The following is a 16,399-nucleotide window of genomic DNA, read 5'->3' on the forward strand; positions in this document are numbered from 1 at the left end:
GAAATTTTTTAACTTTTATGCATACAATTACACCGGCGTAGAGAGGTTAAGTTTTTTTCACGTCACGCAGGGCGTTAGATCGGCAACCCTAAAAAGAGGCACACGTTTTTTTTTTCTCAGGTAGAGCATTCAAAGCTTTTTTTTGGAACACACCTTTCTCCTCTCCATCATTCACCTCAACGTACTCGAGATGTCATTACAACCAGAGTACGTGCAACAGCTACATCAGCTGTTGCAACAGAGCAATGTGCCTGACACGGCAGCTGTTCGTGCAGCAACTGATGCATTGCAATCAAAATACTTGAAGGACCCAAACTGCATTCCAGCATTGTTTGAGATCATGTCAACTTCACCTGATCTTGCCGTTAGACAACTGGCATCTGTTGAATTGCGTAAACGATTGGCAAAGAGCGGCGGAAAACAATGGACTAAACAAGCCGTTCAAGTTCGGGAAGGTATTAAATCCCGCTTGCTGGAACTTGTCGTTGCCGAACAATCAGCATTGGTCCGTAACGCAATTGCAAGAGTTATCGCCGAGATTGCTAAACGTGAATTGCCTGCAGGAACATGGCAACAATTACTCCCCTTCTTGTTCCAAGCTGCCAGCTCACCTACCGCAAGTCATCGTCAAGTTTCCATCTTTGTCTTCTTTATCGTCTTGGAGACATTCGTTGATGGTGAAGAAAGTTTGGAGAAATACCTACCACAAATTATGAGTGTATTCAGCAAATCGTTACAAGATCCAGAAAGCTTGGAAGTAAGAGTGACAACCGTTCGTGCTCTAGGAAAGGTGGCAGAAAACCTCGACGTTGATGCAACTGCAGACCTTGCCTTAGTACAATCTGCCATCCCCTTGATGGTGCAAGTTTTGGATCAAACCCTCAAAGAAGCTGATGGAGAAGGTGTCCGTCACTGTTTGGATGTGTTTGAATCACTCTGCATGTTGGAATCTCCTATTATCTCCAACCACGTAGCAGACTTGATCCAATTCTTCTTGGCAAACGGTGCAAACAAAGAACTCGAAGATGATCATCGTATCATGTGCTACAACTCATTGATCTGGCTCAGCCAATACAAGAAATCCAAGATCCAAAGCTTGAACTTGGCAAGACCAATGTTGGAGCACCTAATGCCTGTTGTTGTGGAAGAAGACTCAGAAGATCCAGATGAGGATTCTCCATCTCGTCTGGCTTTGCGTGTGATTGACGGTTTGGCTACAGAACTTCCACCAAGCCACGTCTTCCCACCTTTGATGGAACAAATGCAAAAATACATGAACAACCAAGACCCTCATCACCGTAAAGCTGCAATGATGGCCTTTGCTGTTGCCGTTGAAGGATGCTCCGAGTACATTCGCCCTCACATGAATGAACTCTGGCCATTCGTTGAAGGTGGCCTACGTGATAACGAATTGGTGGTACGCAAAGCAGCATGCATTACTGTTGGTTGTTTGTGCGAATGCTTGGATACAGAATGTGCAGAGCGTCATGCGACGCTGTTACCTCTTATCATGGATCTTATTAACAACAATGACACTCAAAAGAATGCATGCACAGCTTTGGATGCGCTTCTAGAGGTGATGGGTGATTCGATCGCACAATACTTGCCCGCCATCATGGAACGCTTATCCTCACTTTTGGACACCGCCCCCGTCGCTGTCAAAGCAACAGTCACAGGCGCCATCGGTAGTGCAGCACACGCATCAAAAGAGCAATTCTTGCCATACTTTGCACACACCATGCAACGCATGCAACCCCACCTCTCGCTCACCGAAGAAGGAGACGAGCAAGATCTTCGTGGTGTGACATTGGACACAATCGGTACCTTTGCCGAGGCAGTTGGCAAGGAAAACTTCCGACCATACTTTAGCAACATGATGAATTTGGCATACGAAGGCGTCAGTCTGGATAGCCCTAGACTGCGCGAATGTTCTTTCATCTTCTTCTCGGTAATGTGCCGTGTGTTTGGCGAAGAGTTCTCGCAATTCTTGCCCGTTGTTGTTCCTAAGCTGTTGGAAAGCTTCAAGCAGAGCGAACACCTACCCGTACCAGGAGCATCAGGCGATGGTGTGATGTCTGGTCAAGGTGTGGGCACCAATGATAACGGTGATCTCGTTCTTGCAGGAGGATCGGGTGGTGCAGATGGCGAAGGCGGTGAAGAAGACTTTATCGATTTGGATGAAGTATTTGAGAATTTGCAAAACGTCAACACCGCTGTCGGTGTGGAAAAGGCTGTTGCCGCTGACGCCCTTGGTGAAATCTTTATGCATACAAAGGCAGGATTCACACCTTTCTTGGAATCTTCCGTGGAAGAATTGATCAACTTGCTAAGTCATTATTATCAAGGTATTCGCAAGAGCGCCGTTACTGCTTTGATTATTTTCATCAACACTCTCAACGAAATGAGTGACCCCAAAGAATGGCAACCTGGACACAATTCTAGCATACCATTACCCGAACCAGTGGCTAAGCTTGCAGAGGTGGTTATTCCCTCCATCATCGAAGCTTGGCAAGATGAAGATGACCAGTAAGTATTTTTTCAAGGAAAACTTAAAGTGATGAGAAACCTCAGAATCTCAGCTCACAATGACGCACAATGCAAAAAGCATGTGTGCAGAATGACAACAACTCTGTTCCCTATTACCTGATTAATGTGTACAACCCCGAGATGCTTTTTAGGAGAAACGTACTGACACAATTTGTTTTCTTCTTTTCAGGATGACACAAATCGAAATCTGCCAACAGCTTGCTGAATGCTTGAACAAGAACGGACCACAAATCCTCAAAGGAGAAGCTGAACGTACTTGTGCTTTGGTAGCAGACATTTTGGATCAAAAGTCCGCATGTCAAATCGATACCGAAGCACGAGAGGAAGATGCACAGGGTGTGGAGGATATCTCAGAGTATGAATCAGTGTTGATTTCATCATCAACGGATTTGGTCGGTGCAATGGCAAACGTGTATGCACACGACTTTGTCGAACCACTCAGACAACTATTACCAAAGATTACCAAGTACTACTCACCCAGTCGCTCTTCTTCCGACCGTGCAACGGCGGTTGGAAGTATGGGAGAGATTATCACCGGTATGAAAGCAGCCATTACTCCATTCACAAACGATATCCTATCCGTTTTGTCTCGCGGCTTGCAAGACGAAGACACGGGTATCCGATCAAACGCTGCCTTTGCATCTGGAGTTTTGATCGAACACTCTCAAAGCGATTTGACACCACACTTCCAAGCCTTATTGGGCGCAATCAGACCCATGTTTGAATTGAGCAAGTCCGACAAGGAAGATGATCAAAGAGCAAGTGATAATGCATGCGGATGCTTGAGTAGAATGATTGTCAAATCACAAGCATCAGTGCCTTTGGATCAAGCTATTCCCGTTTTGATTTCCGCTTTACCCTTGAAAAAGGATGCGGCAGAATGGAGCCCTGTTTTGGTCTGCTTCATGGGACTGGTCCAAGCAAACAACGAGATTGCACTGCAACAGATCGATACAATTTTGGCCATTATGAAACACGCATTACAACTAGAAGGTGATGATGCGATCGGAAGTATCTTGCGTGGTCAAGTTGTTACATTTATCAGTGCCATTAACAGCAGTGCACCTGAGAAGATTGCAGCAGCGGGCCTACAGCCATTCTTGGTGTAAATACCAACATATACCCCTCATCCACATAAAGCATGTAGACAATCTGAGAATTCATTGAATTATTGACTTATTAATTATTGCTGATATGAGGCAATCCAAAAAGTACGGATGGGTATAGTGGGATTAAAATCGAGAGCAGTTTTTTTGGGGGGACACGGGACGGGAATAATATAAATTTAGGGATGGTATAAGGATAAGGAATGATTAATGACCGTCTCCACCTACACTTGTGTCGCCAGTTTGGTCTCCGCTACGGCCGCCTGAAGTGAGAGCAGCGAAATCGGTAGTACTTTGATCGGTTTCCATGGAAGGAGGTGAAAGCGGTTCATCCATAGTAGCCGAAAACGTTGAAGAATCCATGACAGGGTTTGGTGAATGAGAACCGCTTCTTGCCAAGTTTATTGTGTTTGTCACTGCCCTTGGCGGATTTCCACAACGATCTTTACCTGCTCCCACCCGTTGGTTTGTGTAATCTGGATGATTTTTCATCGCTTCAATCGCTTTGATTGCGTTTTGAATATTGCAAAAGTTAACGAAAGCGCAATTCTTTTCTCTGAATGTGTTGACCAATTCTGTTTCGCCATATTCTCCAAAATCAGCTCTTAATTTGTCCACTGTGTGCAAGTCAAAGTCTTCCACATTTCCAATGTATACATTTCTGCTGCCACCTGCTTGAACGGCCATTGCAATTGCAGGACTCAAAGGACCTGAATGTTTTCCCCAACCAATCTTTAGCCTGCGTTGATGGATCATGATACCCGAATAACTTGCCAAATGATAAAATGCCAAAGCAGCATTACTCTCGATAAATGTGATGAACGCAATATGTTTCTCGGGAATGAAACGAATATTCTGTAAAATACCTCCACGGATATGATTGCAAATCTCTTCAGTGCTTGTGTCAGGGTGGATGTTTCCCAAATAAACCGTTCGGTTTCCCATTTGTTGTAAGGCGGCAGTATTTGCCATCGGACCAAACACAGAAGCAACTGCTGCAGGAGAACGACTTTCATCTCCAGTTCCACCAGGTGAGGGTATATTGCCGTATCCGCTACTCAAAGCAGCGGCAGCAGGATTATAACCTGTTGGATAGCCCAATGAAGCAGCAGCGGCCATACCCATTGCAGCTGCTTGACTGTTGTGTGCTTGATTTTGTTGTTGACTTTTGGGTACGTATGCACAACGATCTTTACCGTAATTGACTCGCTTGCCTGACCAAGCTGCTTCGCTGGGTAAAGAGGAGACAACTTTGATAGCTGTTCCAATACTGAGAAAGTGTACAAACCCAATATTTTTGTCTCGAACAATTTTTACCTGATCGATTGGCCCGAAACGGGAAAGATCATCTCGCAAACTTTGCTCGGTGGTTTCTTCGTCCAATTGTCCCAAATACACATTTCGTGTAGCTTGATTTTGTTGAACGGCCATCAAAATCGGCGTAGGGCAAGCAGATGGTTTTCCCCATCCGATCTTCAGCTCTTGATTGTGTAGTGACATTTTCTTCACTGAAGCGTCTGCATGAAAGGCTGCTGCCATGTTCCCATCAAGGAAAGAGATGAAAGCGCAATTTTTCTCGGGTAGAATGCGAACATTTTCGATGGGACCAAACTTGACTTGACTCAAAAGTTCATCTACTGAAGCCTCTGCGGGCAGGTTTCCAACGTAGACCGTTCTGCCGGTTGCATTTTGTTGAGCATGTGGCGGCATCATTCCCAATGCATGAGGCGAAAGGAAAGCACCACCACCAGCGGCAGCCATAGCAGCCGGATTAGGACCGTAACCGGAAGGATTGAACATGCCTTGCGCATTCATTGGGCTTTGACCGCCCATAAAATTTGCACTTTGAGGTGTTGCCATTCCTGGGGAAAACATTCCGCTTTGTCCTGCCCCATTGCCAGCCGAAAGCATGGCTGCATATTGTTCGTTGAGGTAAGGAGAAGCGGGAGCGGGTAATCCTGCCAATCCGCCCGGAATGTTGCCCATCATACTGCCACCTGAAAATGATCTTCTTGGATCTACATGTGCTGCGCCAAAAGTTGGAGAGAGCGGCTGACCCATTCCAGCACTTGAAACGGAAAGTTGGCCAGTAGAATCGGATGCTTGGAGGTATTGGCCGTGTTGTTGTTGATCGTGCATATTGACAGGATTAGGCATCCCACTGCCGATATTCTGCATTCCAGCATAAATTGAATTTGGCATACCTGAAGCGATATAATTTTGCATGTTTTGAGGTACACCTTCTGATACATAACGTGCTTTCTTGTTGATGCTTTCGGCTGCATTATCTGGTGTTGAAGTCATACCTGCGCTGACAGGAGCATCATAAATGCCTGACATTGTATTGTTATTGTCTAATAATAATTGAGCTTTGAGTGTTTGATCAGAATTGCGTTTCATGCCGTGATGATTCACAGGACTCGAATGAAATGAAGCAATGGCGCCGGCGCCTAGGTATACCAACAGCTCTTTTTGGGAAAGGCGGGAAGAGTAGGTGAAGAGCGAAAAAAAAAGAGAAGAACAAAGAAAAGAAATATCGACCAAACTATACACCTTTTACCCCCTTTCTTGAATGATGATGAAGATGATCGTGTGTGGTGGTGATTAGACAATTTACACGAATCAAAGAGGCAAGCAACCAACATGCAACCTTAACCTTGTACGCGTGTGTGTGTACACAGGGCAGTTACCGATTGTCGGGAACAAATCTTGTTAGATACGGTCCGTTTGCCTGAGTTCTATAGAAGAAGCAGCAGCAGGGAAGTGCCGTTTGGCTTGATTGCCCGCTTGTGCACTGCGCCGAGTTTAGCTGAGGTTCTTCACAATCTGCGCCGCGCTAAAATAAGAAGAGAGTGAATGCTATTTACAGCAGCAGATTGAACGTGAAAGACGTTCTTCTCTCAACAATCATGACCTTTACAAGGTGAAAAAGTAATCATGGCTGATTGATAAAAGATGTTATTTCTGTCATAGGAGTGCAACGATTGATCACTACCAGTCATTACATTCTATTTATGTCAAAAGAGGTCATTGCCATGCGCATGCTCTGCTGCCTAAACGTTGAAATCTGCAAGACAGCTGGCTAAAGTTTGGATGCGCTAGCGTTTATTCTTCTCCAGAGAAAAGTTACTAAGTGATTGGCGCAAACACAGGGCGGGAAGATCGACAGAATAAGCGCTTCGTTCGGCAAGATAAAAAACACATGCATGCAAACAATCAACTCAGGCTTTCTCTTGCATCTCATGTCACACTATAAGGCACACGCAGCTTAATTTGGTATTGACCGAAACTCATTCAAAGCTCTCTTTTTTTTACAAGTCAGAATAAAGCATTTGTACAAAAATTATATTGACCGATGTGGAACTCACCACGATCCAAATACTGGAACAGGCATTCCCATCATGGACTGAAAAGAAGAAAGTCGATTTCGAAGCACATCCAAAATGGTGCTTGAAGTCATCTCTCTCTGATCAAGTGAATCTGAAAATAGAATCTCTGGTTGTATGTCTGGTTCATGATGAATGAAGACCTGCCTGGTGTGGTAGCTTGATGCGAAATAACGTTTGTATGGCTGTATAAAATTCGCAATCAACCACATTTTCAAAAAGAGGCATATAATCAGAACTTCTGGCCGAATTGACCCACGTTCCAGCTCTTGCATTGTTTGTGAAAATTGTATAAAATTTTGAAGGATCTGTACACGTGAAGGCTGCAATCGTCAATGCGTAAAATGAACCTTTAAAGTGTTCATCCTCCATAGAATATAATGGCTCAGCAATCTGAAAGAATCTCTCTCTGGATCGAAATTCGATAGCCCAGAAAAAATGATACTTTCTTTGTAGAACGCCAGTGAGAATAATAACTTGATGTGGGCGAATTTCCATTTGTATCGATTTATTGTTTCGTGAACCGTCAGTGGAAACAGAACCTTCTCCTGAACGATCGTCGGCTTGCAAGCCTGATGAATAATATACAATTGGCTGACTTGAAGTTGAAGTTTGTGCTTGGACATTCGACGTCGGTTGTTGCTCTGATTTTCGTAACGCATGGGTTCGAATGTATTCTTGTGCCTGTTCTAATGTCTTGAAGCTTTTTGACCTATAATTTGGATACTTATTCGTTTGCTTGGTTGCCTCGAAGTAAGTATTATATATCCCAACCTCCCGACCAACTGCAACCGCGTAAAACTTTTTACATGATTTAGATAGCATATTTTGCCTAATTGATGGTGAAAAGACTCTCAGATGAGTTTGACTTTGTCATCTTCAGTTGCGCATTACAGCTATGATTCAAAGCTACATGGTTAAAGGAACAGTACTCATTGCGATTTGAAAGCACTGTTCCCCATTATTTATGCTTTGTACTTTTATATCATATATAAAGCGGATCCGCTTCATTCATATTTTACCACGACGCAGGTCACCAGCGAGAGACCTTTTTAATACACTCTTTTTGAAAAAGTGAGCGAAAGTGAACTGTTTCTTGTGTCGCTCATGGTACCGTTCGAACGTTTCAGAAACATACGCACTTTTTCGTGTTCCTTTCGTTGGGCTTCGTTGTCATGGCTGATTTGAAATTGTCGGCTCCGCCTTTTTAGTCTTTACAAATACAAGAAGGATTCTCATCTAATCCTCATGTGCATTATGCATTCTAGACATTGAATGATGGGACACTGAACTGTATGGTTGGTGCAATTATAGACCGATTCCAAGGTCTGGCTTCCGACAAAAGATTATGCGATTCAGCAAACACAAGCTGATATAATACAAGAATGCATCTTATCCTACACCGATTTTCGTACAGGCGGCTTCCAGCCATGAATTCTACCCGCTTCATACAAATCTTCCAGCACATCCTCTAACCGGTTATCTCGCTTAAAGTCAAGATAAATCCTGTACAAACGCAAAGCGGCAAGTGCATCTTCAATAGAATCATGCCCTTCACTACTGCCCGTCGGAGCACTTCCGTCTGCTTGTGCACTTTCGTTGGCATGTGGTCCTTGAATGTCTTCTTTGAGTAAGAACCAAGCCAAGAAACGCAGTGATAACTTTCTGGGATGCGATGAAGATTGGAAAAGATCTACCGTATCTATCACTTGTTCTGGTGGAACATAAATGTTAATAATTCGGAAATCTTTCTTGAGTCCATGCCCCAAAAAGATGCAGCCGCTGTCAACCAACATTCTGAGCTTCTTGTATGCCACACGTAAGGGTACAAGCGTATGCTTGGATGTCCTTGGATCCAAATCGCCAGCCTTGATTCCAGAGAATTGTGTCAAATAATCCACAACTGGATCTTTTGTCAGGATGAAATCATCGACAAAAGCTTCTCCTTCCTTTGGTCCTTGACCACGAAGTACACTGACACGTGCTAAGCTTAATCGACTGGGTCGAATTAGGCGACGTGACCCTGTACTGCTCAATTCTAGCTCTTCTTGATTGAGTGCTACAAATTCAGAGTCAATAGGGCAAATCATACCAGGCTGAATAGGCAGCTCATCAGCCGCTGAAAGGGGCTCATGTCTCTTGAATGTGGGATCGCGTTTATGAGCGATTGTAATGTCCTTTGTCAGCAAGGCTGGATCAGCTTGTTGTGGTAGTGCATTCAAATCAATCACACTGCGATCAACACGCTCCCAAACAAGCACTGCCGGCACTTTCCATGGTCCTGAAAAGCCCAAGACTTCCTCTTCTGGAATTTGACGAACCAAGAAGTCATTGAACAAATACCACGAATCTTCAATTTTAGCAAACGAAACCAAATGAGGAACGTCCTTGTCAGCCTGTACTTGAACGACCATAGATCGTAGCATGTAGATTGCATGATCTCCCCTCCCTTTCAGGGTACTTTCCTCCTCATCAGAACGGATCTCTTCCACTCTGACACCGTCGCCCAGTACCGAGATTGCAAGCTTTGGTGGTAGATAGGATCGACCTTTGTTGCCCATAAGCCAATAACGAAGCTGATCAGACGTATTGATAACGCAATTCACGCTCAATGCCTGCGGCAAAGATTCAATTGGCGGCAGAACCCTTTGACTTCGAATAGCTGATGCGGGTGTATTGCATGTCCTGCACGTTGCTTTGGCAAGCGTCTCCCGCAAAAGAGATGTACGCAAAATTGATGCAAAATCAGAAGGTGGAGCCAGTTCGTTCGACAAATGCTTTCGAGGATAAATCAGATCAACGATGTTGCTGCCGCTTGGTCTTTGGCTAACCGTTCCGCATGTTCCGCAAACTTGCACGGTGTATTGAGTATTGACGAACATTCTTCTCATAAGATCCACATCATTGCTAGATGGACTTGCTGCCTCGGCTGATTCGACAGAGACTGTCTCCAGCAAAAACCTGTTGAAAGTTTGAATAAGACTGCTATAGGCTGCATCTGCATTAGAGGCATCATCTTTGTCCATTAATCCCATCGAAGCTGCTCGGGATGATCCACTTAAGGAGCGCAAGAAGTTTGTTGCTTGACAGTTTGCACCTTTGGCATCCTCCAACATTTTTGATAAAAATCCAAATTGACACAACAAACAATCGTCTTTCTGACATCCACCTTTACTAGGATCCAAAGGTGCACTAGACATCGCATGCGACTCTGCAATTTTGCGAAAGGGTATCAGATGATGCAATGCTTGCAGATAGGCATTTGCATAGGAGTTTTCGATATGCGTCTCTAGACCGGAGAATTTTGTCTTGTTGTAGAATTCAAAATCAAAATCTTCCACACCAAATCGACTATATTCGATTGTCTTGATACGATAGTAAGACGGCATCGATCCGCCAACATCCAGACCAGGACTCAAAGCATTATCTTCATCTTCTGCATTACCATTAGCGTTCTTCTTTGCTGCTTCTTTCTCACTTCGAAACATAGGTATTCCGATCTTTCTACGTTCATCTGGCCTTCTTCTGTCGGTAGACCGGGCAGCAGCGCCTGCTGATACACCTCCAGGACCTGAGCCGGATACCACATTCCGTTTCCCACGCAGATTGCGGGGAAGAGGGGCATATGATACTTTGTCCACTGTTCGAATCGAGTTCAGGATACTTTGATCGATCTTCTTTGGAGGATTGAAGAGGGGAGAGGCGTCCGAATAATATTCATCGTGAGGCATGGCAGACAAAAGCGCTTCATCATAGTAGGGCAAGCCTACAGTAGACAATGACGTTTCCGTTGTCCAGTTGATCGGCTCAGGTGGAGTTTCCGGTAGATCTGGCATTTCAATTGGTTTAGAGGTGAAAGATGTGAAGCTTGTAGCGTCATTGGATGATGCCCAAAGGCGAACAGACCCATCAGCCTCTCCAAATGCAAGGAAGTCGGCAGAAGGAGACATGGCCATAGAGGTGAGATAGGTGGACGTGTGAACTTGATGGAATGTGCATTGGTGAACGGCTGATCCTAAATTTCCGACGTCTACGATCTGAAATTGTCCATGTGGAGCGGCGACGACAAATGTTGATGAACGTTTAGGATGTAAAGCCAAGAATGCAGGTCCACCAATCGCTGAGAAAGGAACAGGAGCGAGAGCACGCATGGCACGAAGATCATGCACCTTTACGATTGCCTCTGCAATTGGATGTCCTAATCGCATTGTCCAACCGATGCTGTACAAAAGATGTCCTTCTGATTGCATGTCGATCACTCCACCCGGATGTGCGTGTAATTTGTGTTCGAGGTTCAAAGAGCGAGGATCGCGTAGCTGTATATGCCCATCAGATCCTCCAGCGCAGATGTATCTTGTCGATTTTCGCACATGAGAGATTTGTGCTTCAGATGGCGCTTTTCGAATGATACTACCTGTTCCAGCATTTAGAGAAATCATGACATCATCTTGACCCAGTTGTCCTGTAGTACTAGCTCCAGTAGAAGCACCACCTGCGATAATATCGGAAGATGCAGTAGGCGAAAAGCACATTGAAGCAAGTCGAAGTGATGGCATCTCAGTTTGAGGCATGTACAAATTCCATCTACCAGCACCGCGTCTGATGGCAGATTTTATACCACTTTCTCCTACACTATAAACAGCACGTTCATCACACAAGATTCCCTTTACGCCCGCTTGACCACCTCTCTGATTGTCTGAAGTACGAGGAACTGTGAATTGTGGATGAGCTTGCCAGCTTGTGTATCGTTGCAGAGCCGGACTATAATGAGACGTCACATTGCCAGACGACGATCCTGTGAATAGCAATTCGCTTGTCGAATCGAATACCAGCGAAGAAGTAGATGCATTGCCATTACTGGCCAGTATATGACCCACCTCGGCCCACGTTGACATCTTGCCTTAGGTGCTCATTTGTAAGGTGGGTGTATGTTATCGTGATGGTGTCGTCCAACAGGCTTGCATGAATGAATCAATGCGAAGGCACACTAGCGTACGCGTACAGTGCACGGGAATCAATTTCACGTGTGAAATGGAAAAAATTCAGAATCTTGTAATCTTCTTTGTTCGCCATCATCATCATCCTCATCACCTTTGCGCAATTACGACTTTGCAAAAATGTTTGCCACATCTAGATTGGCCATGCGCTCTACAGCGATGCGATCATTCCAAAATACTCGATCAAGAGCCATACGACAATCGCAACCGGTCACTATGAGCCAGACACAGTCACTTGCCATACATGCAACCCGACCACAGGCAATCGCAACACCCATCATTCTTGTTGGTGCTGGACTGATAGGAGCGTGAGTAGGACTCACAAGAGGTCACAGTTCTCCGGCTCATATGATAATTCTAACACTTTTCTTTTCGCGATCCTTTCTTCACCAATCAGTGGTATTGCCGCTCAATTCTTACGTTCAGGATCATCAAGTGGTCCCGGATCAGGCAAATGGATTAAGGGCGGCTTCAGTAGCAAAATTAACCGTTCCGAAGCTGCTCAGATATTGGGACTGAGAGAAACTGCTTTAACAAAGGCAAAAGTAAAAGAGGCTCATCGAAGAATGATGATCGCGAATCACCCAGATCGTGGCGGTTCTCCATATCTGGCAAGCAAGATTAACGAGGCGAAGGTATGTGTGTTGCTTTGGCTCTAAATGTATCTATGGAAAGCTTAACAAAGGATTGACTCATGCTCTTCATCCATCTGCAGGACTTTCTCGACAAGACTGTAACAAGATAATCAATCGCGATCTCCACATCCTTGTAACTCTAGATTTCACAAATTTCACCACTTGCATTTCAGATATATGGCATTTCATGAGATGATACTATGAAGCACAAAAACGTCTACCATGCACACATTAACCTGAATGCTCAACGACCTCACTCTTGATGCCTTTTCCACCAGGTACAACTTGATGTCGCAATTGCTCTGGCAATGCAATCTCGGCATATTCGCCTTCAGGTTCACCCTCTTTTGGTACGCTAACGTTGATGGCACTGCATTTGGCGGTAACAATCTCGGTATGTAGCGAAGCTTGACTCAAGTAGATCTGTCCACTATCGCACGAATCAATCAAGATTGTAGGCACGGCACCTGTGACTTGGACTGTGAAGCTGGGAGATTGAGTTAATTCGAGTGAAGAAACAAGTGTGTCTAGCAGAATGGATGTCTTGCTGCATGATACCATCTGAATAGCATTTACTTTGCCTTTAACATGAATCACCGAATCCTTACATCCAAATACGTTCACAGTCTGCCCTATAGATGTTTCTTCCAATACGATTGACCGATTCCCTTCATGATATTCGACTGCCCATTTGTTGCCTTCCAAAGCTGTCTTTGGTGGCTTCTTTGCTTTTAGTGAGCCCGGTTTCGATCCTGGTTTGGGAGGTGCGGGCTTTCCAGCAGCACCACCTACTGCCGAAACTGGCGCAGCTTGTCCACGCAAAGCGGGGTTCTTGTGGGTCATTTGACTAGGATCAACCTTTTTCAAACCTCCAGTAATACCTTCTCCTTGATTAATCTGTCCGAATACCGCATCCATACCACCTGCTGCCGCTGCTCCACTTGCCGCTGCTGCTGCTGGAGGTGGGGGAGGGGCTGCCGGAGCAACAGGGGGAGCGGGTGGTGGCGGTGGTGGAACATCGCCAGTTGCTGCAGCATTGGATGGAGCAGAAAACGTTGATGCATCGCCGCCACGAGGGTTCCATTGAAGTCCAGTGGTGTGATGTTGCATTACGTATGCTTTCATAGCGTCCAATGTCGCGGTAAATGAACGAGCCCATTCTACGTGAACTTTATCTGTATCTTTGAATTCTTTGATGACCCGATTGAAGTAGAATTGACCAGCGTTCTTCATCTCTTCTACGTATGGACCTGGTTTTGGCTCTATGGTAACCCATCCGACGGCTGGAATACCTTCGGCAATAGCGGACAAGTGATTGAATAATTTTCTGTCGGCCCGATTCTTCTCCTTTGCATTTTGTGTTTCTTCCAATGCTTTTTGGATAGGTTCGAGAAGTTTTAAGAAAACAGGAGAAGGTGATCCGCTTGGTTTCTTTGAGCTTCCTGCGACTAGAACGGTATGACGAACACCTTCAAAGGCTGCCACGACATGTTTTGCTTGAATTTCAACATTTCCTCCCACTTTTGCACTCAATTCAGCAAATGCATCGATCTTTGGCTTGACTTCATCATCCCATGCTTCAACACTTGCAGGCAAATCTACTGCAGGAGCAGAAGGTGGAACAGGTGCACCTCTATCTGTTGAAGCCATACCACCAGCTGGGGGTTGTTGGGGTTGAGCATGTTGTTGAACAGCAATATCCTCTAAACGAGAAGTTGCAGCTTCTAGCCGTTTGATCAAAGTTGAAAGGTTATTAATCCCTGGAACGCTCATCTTGGGGGAAGGGGTCCTATCCTTAAATGATGGTGCGGAAGGGGAGAGAAAGAGGGGAAAGCTTCTTCTATTCACTTGTGTTGTGTGCACGGCCTTGCTGCAAATGCTGGCTCTCCTAAATTAGACGCGTGAGAGTGCAAACCGCTGGAAGGCAATGAGTGCTGTGCAGGCTATTATAGTGCATGTGCTGTGCAGACATTTGTTTGTTCAAAACCGCTAAAATCGAATCTGCAATAGATCCTCCTAGAGACTTTGATTGATACTTGAAGTGATCGAACTTTTGTTTGATACCAAACGATAACCAGTAAACTGAATAATAAGAAATAATAAATTGATGATTGTAAAAGACAGAAATACGTACAAGTGGGCTAAGTCAAGTATGAAATGAATGTTTGTATAAGGAAGACTGATATTATGCTATATTCAAAGGAATGTGTATATCTGATGGAAAGATAATCAAAATAGACAGCTGTTGTGCGTTGGTTGTGTGTACATAAGTCGAGTAAATGGCGGTACCGAAACTGGTGCGGGAGGATACTTAATGCTGTTGAATCAACCTTCGTTGGATTCACAATTATTTAGGATAAGACTGTTGAAAGGTTGTTATCCTGTATATTTATTTTAAGACACTTCCGATTTATCCTTCTTAGAAAAGTCTAAGAGACCGTCTTTTTCAGCCTTTAATTCTGTAACGGTCGCTGCCAAGTCTTTACACTCTTTGTTGTCACAGCTTTGTGGATTTGCCTTCAGTGTGGTAATCTTACTGTTGTTTGCCTGCGATTCGATGGTGTTTATCTCATTGAAGCTACTCTCTCTACATAAGTGAATACCATCTACATGCGGCCTATCATAGTTTTCGTCGTCTCCTTCTTGACTTTCACTACTGTCCTTACACGGATTGAGATCCAGATGTGTTCCTCCTTACCGTTTTTTACCTTTTCCCTTGCTACTTTCTGCAACCTCTTCTAATCGCTTACGTTTACGTGGCTCAGTCGCTCCCTCTTATGATGCTTCCTTGGCTTCGGTTGCTTCAATAGTTGATTGAAAGCGTATAGACTTTCTTCCGCCTGGTTTGATGTCTGGGTGACGTGGCGCGTCTCTAGTGGCGACGATGGCTTTAAGTCCATTTACCTCGTTCTGCTTCGCCCCTTGTACGATCGTATTTTTCTGTACCTGACTGCTATCCGTTGCTTTGGCGGCTTGCTTATTTAATCAAACAACATTCGGGAGTGATACTTCTCATCATCATCATGCTTTTTTACTCATGCCTGGGAAAGACCTCCATCTCCAAAGCCCTTTCTTTTCTGGCTTTTGCAGCGCTTTCAGAGCTTCTTCTTGGTAAAGTACTCCTCTTTCATGGTGATCAATCTCACTTCGAAGTTGCCGATCATTGTTCTGATAATATCTTTCATGCACTGGCTCTAATGCAGGGATGAACGTATTTTCAGATTTGAGTTTAATTATTTCGTCTTTTATCTTTTCTTGTTTCGAGGATGCATTAGGCATATTTTGCCATAAAGCCTGCGAAACTTCATGTTTCTCCTTTTGAAGCATGTAAGATACTAATTTCTGTCTTTTCGCATTTGCCTCAGCCTCTCTACGTTGATGAATTTTGTTTTTTAATTCTACCTGCTTTGAAGAGCCACTAGGAATTTCTCTCATTTCTTCCATTAAGCCTTGGTGAAGCCCATTCATCAATTTCAAGTCCTTCTTTTGAGCGACAAGCACCTCTTGATGGAACTTGATATCTCTTTGTCTTCTGACTTCTTTTTCAGCTTTTTCAGCTTTTCGCTCTTGCCACTTTTTTGATCGATACCACGGCTTTTGACCTACTGAAAGCACCAAGGGAGATATCAAAGTTATGAACAGCAGAAAACAAGCAAGATGAAGCCGCATTTTTTGCTTCGATGAAGTTAAAGAGCAGAAAAACATAGGTCGAGTTTGCAAAAGTTTTC

The 16,399-nt window shown here is 44.5% G+C and overlaps 7 protein-coding genes across 7 annotated transcripts; 2 read left to right on the forward strand and 5 right to left on the reverse strand.

Moving 5' to 3' along the window:
* Positions 1 to 190: 190 nt before the first annotated feature.
* On the forward strand, positions 191 to 3,656 carry FA14DRAFT_120985 (ARM repeat-containing protein; the record flags this gene model as incomplete). Its single annotated transcript, XM_025496437.1, has 2 exons — positions 191 to 2,526; positions 2,717 to 3,656. The coding sequence occupies 2 exons, from the start codon at positions 191 to 193 to the stop codon at positions 3,654 to 3,656; spliced, it is 3,276 nt and encodes a 1,091-aa protein (XP_025355637.1).
* A 405-nt stretch (positions 3,657 to 4,061) lies between these two features.
* FA14DRAFT_112326 (uncharacterized protein) lies at positions 4,062 to 5,348 on the reverse strand (the record flags this gene model as incomplete). Its single annotated transcript, XM_025495976.1, has 1 exon — positions 4,062 to 5,348. A coding segment is annotated over one exon (1,287 nt), but the record flags the coding sequence as incomplete, so codon positions are not given.
* Positions 5,349 to 7,031: 1,683 nt separating this feature from the next.
* FA14DRAFT_40309 (uncharacterized protein) lies at positions 7,032 to 8,150 on the reverse strand. Its single transcript, XM_025502302.1, has one exon. The coding sequence runs from the start codon at positions 7,862 to 7,864 to the stop codon at positions 7,166 to 7,168; it is 699 nt and encodes a 232-aa protein (XP_025355639.1). The 5' UTR covers positions 7,865 to 8,150; the 3' UTR covers positions 7,032 to 7,165.
* A 286-nt stretch (positions 8,151 to 8,436) lies between these two features.
* On the reverse strand, positions 8,437 to 11,934 carry FA14DRAFT_122480 (cysteine proteinase; the record flags this gene model as incomplete). The annotated part of the gene is made up of 2 exons (XM_025496518.1): positions 8,437 to 11,714; positions 11,745 to 11,934. The coding sequence occupies 2 exons, from the start codon at positions 11,932 to 11,934 to the stop codon at positions 8,437 to 8,439; spliced, it is 3,468 nt and encodes a 1,155-aa protein (XP_025355640.1).
* Positions 11,935 to 12,252: 318 nt separating this feature from the next.
* Positions 12,253 to 12,695, forward strand: FA14DRAFT_145139 (uncharacterized protein; the record flags this gene model as incomplete). Its single annotated transcript, XM_025497268.1, has 2 exons — positions 12,253 to 12,344; positions 12,434 to 12,695. The coding sequence occupies 2 exons, from the start codon at positions 12,253 to 12,255 to the stop codon at positions 12,693 to 12,695; spliced, it is 354 nt and encodes a 117-aa protein (XP_025355641.1).
* Positions 12,696 to 12,821: 126 nt separating this feature from the next.
* FA14DRAFT_160534 (putative adenylyl-cyclase-associated protein CAP) lies at positions 12,822 to 14,531 on the reverse strand. The gene has a single exon (XM_025498719.1). It carries the CDS (start codon positions 14,442 to 14,444, stop codon positions 12,903 to 12,905), a length of 1,542 nt encoding a protein of 513 aa, XP_025355642.1. The 5' UTR covers positions 14,445 to 14,531; the 3' UTR covers positions 12,822 to 12,902.
* A 1,161-nt stretch (positions 14,532 to 15,692) lies between these two features.
* FA14DRAFT_154756 (uncharacterized protein) lies at positions 15,693 to 16,340 on the reverse strand (the record flags this gene model as incomplete). The annotated part of the gene is made up of 1 exon (XM_025497706.1): positions 15,693 to 16,340. The coding sequence occupies one exon, from the start codon at positions 16,338 to 16,340 to the stop codon at positions 15,693 to 15,695; it is 648 nt and encodes a 215-aa protein (XP_025355643.1).
* Positions 16,341 to 16,399: the final 59 nt, after the last annotated feature.

Source organism: Meira miltonrushii, assembly GCF_003144205.1.
Source record: "Meira miltonrushii strain MCA 3882 unplaced genomic scaffold FA14scaffold_2, whole genome shotgun sequence".
Taxonomy (NCBI): Eukaryota; Fungi; Basidiomycota; class Exobasidiomycetes; order Exobasidiales; family Brachybasidiaceae; genus Meira; species Meira miltonrushii.